Raw genomic sequence first — 8,863 nt, 5'->3', positions numbered from 1 at the left:
TAAAACAAATTCGATATTTTAAAAACTAAACATGGCTCCAACTTTTTACAAAAACCGATTGTAACTAACAATATGACGCAAGTATTAAAATAAAAAAAAAATTTTTTTTTTGTGGGGGCAATAGTTAAAAAATTTTTTTAAATCTTATTTTGTTTTTATTTTTAAGAAATTAAAAAAATTTTTTTTTTAAGAAATTTTATTTTGAAAGGAGAGGTTTTAGAGGAATTAATGCAAAAGACATGAAGTCAATTGGATTCATATAACCGGAGATACAGATTTTCAATGAGAGGGTACTTTTTAAAATTTGACAATTTTTGGCACACTTAAAAAAATTCTAACTAGGAAAATAATTTTTTTTTCGGTCAAATCCTGATACACGTGTTTACTTATTTTCCGAATAGTACGTGTAAAAAAAGTTTCAGGCAAATCAAAAATGTGAGCCAATAAAAGGTGTTCGGTTTGTAAAAGAACCGCCCATATATTCTTGATAGCCATGTCCGTCTGTCTGTCTGTCCGTCCGTATAAACGCTGGGAACTAGAAAACTGTTAAAGCTCGAAGGTTGGTAATAAACCTGCAGAACCTTGGGATTCCTGTAATACACTGTAAATACCCTTGCCCGATAGCTCAAAAACTGAACATAGGAACAATCGGAAAAAAAAACTTTAAAAAATTCTAGCTTCGGTGTTTTTTGAAATATTACCTTCTACTTTTGGGGATGTTATATTTTAAATATTTCTGAATTTCGAATTAATTATTTAAAAAATCGGACTACTATACCATATAGCTGCCATAGGAACGATCGGAAAATTAATGGAAAAGTAATAGGAAATAAATTCTAGCTTCTTTGGTTTTTATTGTATTATCTTCTACTCTAGGATATGACTCTTTTTAAATATTTCCGAATTTCAATTTTAATTTGATCAAAGTCGGACGACTATATCATATAGCTGCCATAGGAACGATCGGAAAATTAATGAGAAATATTAGAAAATTGAACATTTTTGCGATTTGTTAATTAATAGGAATGATCTGCAAGGGTATATAAGCTTGGGCTGGCCGAAGCTAGCTTCCTTTCTTGTTTTAATAGTGTTTCAGCAATCGCTTTGCCACCAATATATTAGCCGATAGTATCGTCTATAAAAATTAGTGGATGTTAATTAAATGACACTAAATAATATACAAAAGGTTTGAATTAAATCCATCCAAATTAAATTAATAGAATGATCTGCAAGGGTATATAAGCTTCGGCTGGTCGAAGCTAACTTTCTTTCTTGTTTTAGTTGAATTTCTCAGAAAGTTGATGCTGTCTACTGTCCCAGGGTGCATGGAAAACTGCTTTCATTTCCTGTTTCTGGAAATTAAACCAAGCACCTCTGAACGAGATAAGGGAATAGTGACGGCCTCACCTTCAACCTTGAGAGATCATTTTTTTTAATAAGATGTACTTATTTGTATCAAATAAAAACACCTCTAAACGAGGTAAAAACTAATGACGATCGCACCTTCAACATACAAAAGTTCTGATATCAACATTTGTAACGAAAAATTATTCCACTCGTCATTAAAAACGCACGCCCTAGCATACTATTCCAGCCTTTTGACCTTCTCAGGCATTTTCTATGGCAGCGTGCCGAATGAGAAAATTTTATGACGAGTTTAATAATTTTTCGTTACAAATGTTGATATCATAACTTTTGTATGTTGAAGGTGCGATCGTCACTAGTTTTTTACCTCGTTAAGAGGTGTTTTTATTTGAAGTTTTCAGAAGTTTTTGATTGTTTTCTTTTGCTCTCATAGGAGCAATATATTTAATTAAATTTAAATGTAATTATTTATTAAAGAATTGCATTAATGGAACAGTTTAAAACAATTTTAAGAATTCCTTCACCCTAAAATACAGTTTGGATACGCACATACAAAATTAAATGTTTAGGCAGCGTTAATTGTTGTAAGCTGGCAAAAGTTGCTATTTTCGTTTCTAAATAACTTTTAAACGTGAGTTTTTACAATAATACGTTGTATACCAAAATTTAAGGAATCTCAAGGGCAATATTGTTTAAAGTTTTAACGAAAATCGTTAGAGCCGCTTTTGAGAAAAATAAAAAAAAAGCTTCAAATAAACTTAAAACAAGAGAGAACGCTATAGTCGGGTTGGTGTCCCGACTATCTAATACCCGTCACTCAGCTAAAGAGAGTGCGAACGCTGTACTCGGGTTGGTGTCCCGACTAATAATCTCAGCTAAAGGGAGTGCGAGGGAGATAGATATATAAATTTTGATTGCGTATAACTTTTTAATGAATGGTCCGATTTGAAAAATGTCTTCTACGTTTCGATAGGTATAAGTATACACAACAAAATTGCATTTTTAATATTCGGAAATCTTTAAAGATGTGGGCGCAGGACCCATTTTAAAATCGTTAGTGGGCGATTGTGGGCGTTAGAGGGGGCGTGGCGCTCGGCTAAAATAAACTTGCGCTGCGTAGGAAGCCAACTAATATGTGTGGGAAATCTCAACCTTCTAGCTTTTGTAGTTTCTGAGATCTCAGCGTTCATACAGACAGACAGACGGACAGACAGACGGACAGACGGACATGGCTAGATCGACTCGGCTTGTGATCCTGATCAAGAATATATATAGTTTATAGGGTCGGAAACGCTTCCTTCTACCTGTTACATACTTTTGCACGAATCTAATATACCCTTTTACTCTACGAGTAACGGGTATAAAAATGGTTTTGTGCATAAGTTCTTAACTATTGCATATACATAAAAAGTGTAAGGAAGGCGTTTATTGTACTTCAAAATAACTTTAATATAAGGCAAAGCACAAGTCTGTTGCGTAAGTAATTCGCAAGTTATGGGCCAATTAAATTTAGCCAGCTGCTTTCCCGCTAAACTAGCGAGTTTTTCCAAAAGTGGTAGAACTAATGATTCTTATATCAAGCCGTTTAACACCATTTAAAATTTCCAGGACATACTGACAAACTGACAAGCGCACAAACTGTCAAACAGAATTAACTTTTCATTTTGGGAAGAAGAAGAAAAAATTCTTTTGGCTATAACTTTTAAACGGAGCGTCGGATTTTATCAGGGGGCACTTATCCCCACCGGCCCCAACAGCTCCAAATTTTGAAATTTTCACTTTTTTTATTTCTTCTATCTCCCAAGCCAATCGATTTTCTTAAAGTCTTGGTATGCAATCCTGTAAGTTTTTGCTATACCTTTCGATTAATGTATCACTCATTATGATCGGACCATCACAGCAGATTTTCATTTCTTCCTGTATATATAGTAGTCGCCTCTCCTGGTGCGCTTCGTCACTACATGGACTGCCGTCCATAGTGATAAAAATATAAATATTTATTCCCGATCTTCATAGATTAAAAGGGTATATTGTATTCGTGCAAAAGTAAGTAACAGCTAGACTGAAGCATTTCCGACCCTATAAATTATATATATTCTTGATCGGGTCACTAGCCGATTCGGACTCTGTTCGTCTGTCTGTCCGTCCGTCTGTCTGTCTATCTGTTTGAATGCTGAGATCTTGGAAGCCACAAAAGCTAGAAAGCTGGGATTACCCACACATATTCTTTAGCTTCCTACGCAGCGCAAGTTTGTTTTAGCCGAGCGCTACGCTATTTTAAAAAGGTCTCTGGCGCCCACACCTTTAAAGATTTCGGAAAAGTAAAGTTTTATTGTGTTTATCAATACCTTTCAAAATGTAGAAGAAAATCTGACCATTTGTTAAAAAGTTATGCGCGATCAAAGTTTTATATCTCCATTACTGTCTAAAATTGTTAGCAAGGTAAGAAGATCAACAAATATACTTTCAAATTTCATTTTAAATTACTGTTTATACAATTTTTCAGAGTTTTCTTGACTTTAAACAAAAAATGGTGGCAGCTCTGGTTTTCAGCGAAAAATTGGATGTGTCTTCCGAGCTTGAATTAATACCGTTTATCTATTATTTGATTTTCTCTGATCAATTTTTTAAATTTGACTATATATTCTTATCGCACACTCTCGGTTCGATTCGTCACTATGTGCATCCGTTAGCAGCTATACACTTGAAACCATTTATTAAATAAGTTTTTGGCTGAAGATATAACAACATAAGTCTTAAAGCTCTTACGTGACTGAATGTTTTTACGCGGCCTGTCTGATTGGTATAAATAGTAATGGCATCAGCTGGAGAGTTTACAGATTGGTTCGCTTTAGTAAAATGCAGTTCAAATCAAGTAATCGGACGGCCAATTTACAGTTCATTCTTTTAATAGCGCTAACTGTGAATGTCTCCTGTCATGACAGTTTAAAAACGGTTCCAAAAAGAAGTATTATTTTGGAAACCAATATTCCAATAAAACGCGTAAGCGATTCAAGATTGTTCAATGCTAACATTTGGAGCGAAGATTTTCCCAGCTTAAGTGGTAGACATTCGCTGGAACTTGGGCCCACACCCAAAGAAGTTTCAAACGCCTTATCAGAGTCTAAGCAGGCCTCAGCCAACGTTGTTATTGCGCAGCAGCAATTACATGCGGCAAAGGAAAATTTGTTAAATCAACAGAGAATTGCCACGGAAAAGCAAACCCAGGCTGTAATAATAAAGCAAAAGTCTCATGCAGCTGCTGCAATTCAACGTTCTGATGCTATTCAACAACGACTCGCAGCATCGAAGGCAGCGGTGGCTTATGCTGCAGCACATGCTGCTGCAATTGAGATTCAAAATACTGAACACGAAGCGGCCAAGCTTGGCCACTTCACTCGAAATGCTCACCCTAGCGCTGGACACCACATCGCTTCCCTAACTTCAACCAAAAGACTTTTGCCTCTAGCTTATTTGGAACCAATTAACTTTGGGCCCTGGTTTGATGGTCAGACTTAAAATCCTTAAAAAGCTGGTAAATGATTGGTATAAAATGAATATGTACAATTAAAGACAAGGCGTTATTGCATTAAATTTTATTTCATTTATTGATAGCCCGTTTGGGCATCTTGCGCTCTGTTTAAAAAACTAATTAAAGCTAACTTAAATATTCTATAAGAAAGCCAGGCAGAAGCCCCGACGTCGGCAGCGATGGTCAGAATTGACGGCGGGGCTATGGGCAGAATACTGACCTTGTACTTCCCATGCGCTGCATAGCCCGCTGCATTACTTAGCTGCTTCGGTCAACGGCACTAGCGTGGGACCGCTGACTTTGCACCTCGTGCCGGGTGCATTCCCCAACCACTCAGCGACTCGGGTTTCGGATTTCATTCTTTCAGACCGCTGATTTGAAGAATTGCATCCGGTCTTGCAACACCTTTTGGATCCATGCTAACTTACATGTTCAAATTAGTTTAAGGACATCCTAAAATAAATTTGTTTGTGTTATGGACATTCATAAGCTATTTATTTCAGCCTAGATTGACGTGGATATAAAATGATTCCCCGGCTAAAAATAAACTTTAAAAACAAATGGTTTTGTGCATCAGAGAACGGCACCGGTGCCTGATTTTGACACTACTAGTGTACTCGCCTTAAAAGAGGTACCGGTGCTACTAACACCGCTTACTATGCAGTTGCGGTGTTTAAACACCGCATCGATTGTGAGTGTTACACAGACAACACACAAAAGTATGCGGTGGAAAAGTACACACTCAAAAATGTACAGTGTTGCTTCAATGCCCAGAATTTTCGCACACTATTTTTTTATGCCTGGCTAACATAGCCAATGCGAATGTCAAATATGCTGAATATTGATTGTTGTGTCACTGAGAAAAACAAATTCAATCTTGATGTTTGGTTTTGGTTGATCAAGACTTAAATAAAGGTTAAACAAGAGAGAACGCTATAGTCGGGTTGTTGTCCCGACTATCTAATACCCGTCACTCAGCTAAAGGGAGTGCGAACGCTGTGTCGGGTTGGTGTCCCGACTAATAATCGTAACTCAGCTAAAGGGAGTGCGAGGGAGATAGATATATAATTTTTGATTGCGTATAACTTTTTAATGAATGGTCCGATTTGAAAAATGTCTTCTACATTTCGATAGGTATAAATATACACAACAAAATTGCATTTATACTTCTCGGAAATCTTTAAAGATGTGGGCGCAGGACCCATTTTAAAATCGTTAGTGGGCGATTGTGGGCGTTAGAGGGGGCGTGGCGCTCGGCTAAAATAAACTTGCGCTGCGTAGGAAGCCAAAGAATATGTGTGGGAAATCTCAACCTTCTAGCTTTTGTAGTTTTTGAGATCTCAGCGGCATCTTGCGCTCTGTTTAAAAAACTAATTAAAGCTAACTTAAATATTCTATAAGAAAGCCAGGCAGAAGCCCCGACGTCGGCAGCGATGGTCAGAATTGACGGCGGGGCTATGGGCAGAATACTGACCTTGTACTTCCCATGCGCTGCATAGCCCGCTGCATTACTTAGCTGCTTCGGTCAACGGCACTAGCGTGGGACCGCTGACTTTGCACCTCGTGCCGGGTGCATTCCCCAACCACTCAGCGACTCGGGTTTCGGATTTCATTCTTTCAGACCGCTGATTTGAAGAATTGCATCCGGTCTTGCAACACCTTTTGGATCCATGCTAACTTACATGTTCAAATTAGTTTAAGGACATCCTAAAATAAATTTGTTTGTGTTATGGACATTCATAAGCTATTTATTTCAGCCTAGATTGACGTGGATATAAAATGATTCCCCGGCTAAAAATAAACTTTAAAAACAAATGGTTTTGTGCATCAGAGAACGGCACCGGTGCCTGATTTTGACACTACTAGTGTACTCGCCTTAAAAGAGGTACCGGTGCTACTAACACCGCTTACTATGCAGTTGCGGTGTTTAAACACCGCATCGATTGTGAGTGTTACACAGACAACACACAAAAGTATGCGGTGGAAAAGTACACACTCAAAAATGTACAGTGTTGCTTCAATGCCCAGAATTTTCGCACACTATTTTTTTATGCCTGGCTAACATAGCCAATGCGAATGTCAAATATGCTGAATATTGATTGTTGTGTCACTGAGAAAAACAAATTCAATCTTGATGTTTGGTTTTGGTTGATCAAGACTTAAATAAAGGTTAAACAAGAGAGAACGCTATAGTCGGGTTGTTGTCCCGACTATCTAATACCCGTCACTCAGCTAAAGGGAGTGCGAACGCTGTGTCGGGTTGGTGTCCCGACTAATAATCGTAACTCAGCTAAAGGGAGTGCGAGGGAGATAGATTTATAATTTTTGATTGCGTATAACTTTTTAATGAATGGTCCGATTTGAAAAATGTCTTCTACATTTCGATAGGTATAAATATACACAACAAAATTGCATTTATACTTCTCGGAAATCTTTAAAGATGTGGGCGCAGGACCCATTTTAAAATCGTTAGTGGGCGATTGTGGGCGTTAGAGGGGGCGTGGCGCTCGGCTAAAATAAACTTGCGCTGCGTAGGAAGCCAAAGAATATGTGTGGGAAATCTCAACCTTCTAGCTTTTGTAGTTTTTGAGATCTCAGCGTTCATACAGACGGACAGACAGACAGACAGACAGACAGACAGACAGACAGACAGACAGACAGACAGACAGACAGACAGACAGACAGACAGACAGACAGACAGACAGACAGACAGACAGACAGACGGACAGACGGACATGGCTAGATCGACTCGGCTAGTGACCCTGATCAAGAATATATATACTTTATGGGGTCGGAAACGCTTCCTTCTAGCTGTTACATACTTTTGCACGAATCTAGTATACCCTTTTACTCTACGAGTAACGGGTATAAATATAAAATCCTCCTTGGACCGCGATTTCTTCATCTTATCATAATAAAATGTTGGGGTCTAGAATTCGCGAAAGAGTTCGCGAAAGAGTTACCCTCGATGGACCGCGTTTCAGGGTAATCGAGGGACCCTCCCATCGACTATTACCCATGTTGGTTATCCATGGTCATGAGAGTTCTTAAGAAATCGCTATCCATCGAGGATACATTTTTCGCCAATTTCGGGGGTAAGTCCCCTAAACTAAAGCAAGAAAGTCAAATCATGCCTCATTACAAAATTTCTTGTTACCAAAAATATAATAGTCGTTTTTGCCTATACGATACAAGCGGCGCACTATGGGGAATTTGACCACTTTTTTTTGGCCAATATTAATAACTCCCTTAATTTTAAAGATTTAAAAGTAAAACTTTAGCAATCGTTATTATTTATTACAATGCATATTCTGCATGAATATCTTTGTGATCAGACAACTATACCATATAGCTGCTATAGGAATGATCAGATTAACTATGCTATTTTTAGAGATAAATGCATAAAATTTGATAAGTACCGTTTTAATACAGTATTAAACCCACATACAAAATTTTGTTAAAATCAGAAGAATATTTCTTTTAAGTTTCTAGAACCGAAAATTCTTAGAGCTTACATGCCATTTTTTCGTTTTTTGAACCAGTTATAGCTTTATTTTTCTTTTCACAACCTCTTAAGTCCGTCTTTATTGTCAAATGGTAGCGATAAGTGTTTTTGCCTTACTTTAGAAGACATTTCAAATGTATGTTTATTGATATCTTTCTTCCACAGTGCAAACAAAGGGGCATTTGCAAAATTTGAGGATGTGATCTGAAAAACTAAATTTCTTCAAATATCGTAAAAAGTGTATTTATACCAGTTACTCGTAGAGTAAAAGGGTATATTAGATTCGTGCAATAGTATGTAACAGGTAGAAGGAAGCGTTTCCGACCCTATAAACTATATATATTCTTGATCAGGATCACTAGCCGAGTCGATCTAGCCATGTCCGTCTGTCCGTCTGTCCGTCTGTCTGTCTGTCTGTCTGTATGAACGCTGAGATCTCGGAAACTACAAAAGCTATAAGG

The 8,863-nt window shown here is 37.5% G+C and overlaps 1 protein-coding gene across 1 annotated transcript; it reads left to right on the top strand.

Annotated features, from left to right (window-relative positions):
* Nucleotides 1-3,990: 3,990 nt before the first annotated feature.
* On the top strand, nucleotides 3,991-4,964 carry LOC138912544 (uncharacterized). Its single transcript, XM_070213603.1, has one exon. It carries the CDS (start codon nucleotides 4,225-4,227, stop codon nucleotides 4,882-4,884), a length of 660 nt encoding a protein of 219 aa, XP_070069704.1. The 5' UTR covers nucleotides 3,991-4,224; the 3' UTR covers nucleotides 4,885-4,964.
* Nucleotides 4,965-8,863: the final 3,899 nt, after the last annotated feature.

The sequence above is a fragment of the Drosophila takahashii genome, chromosome 2R (assembly GCF_030179915.1).
Source record: "Drosophila takahashii strain IR98-3 E-12201 chromosome 2R, DtakHiC1v2, whole genome shotgun sequence".
In the NCBI taxonomy this organism is placed as follows: Eukaryota; Metazoa; Arthropoda; class Insecta; order Diptera; family Drosophilidae; genus Drosophila; species Drosophila takahashii.
This window is presented reverse-complemented; position numbering and strand designations above follow the sequence as displayed.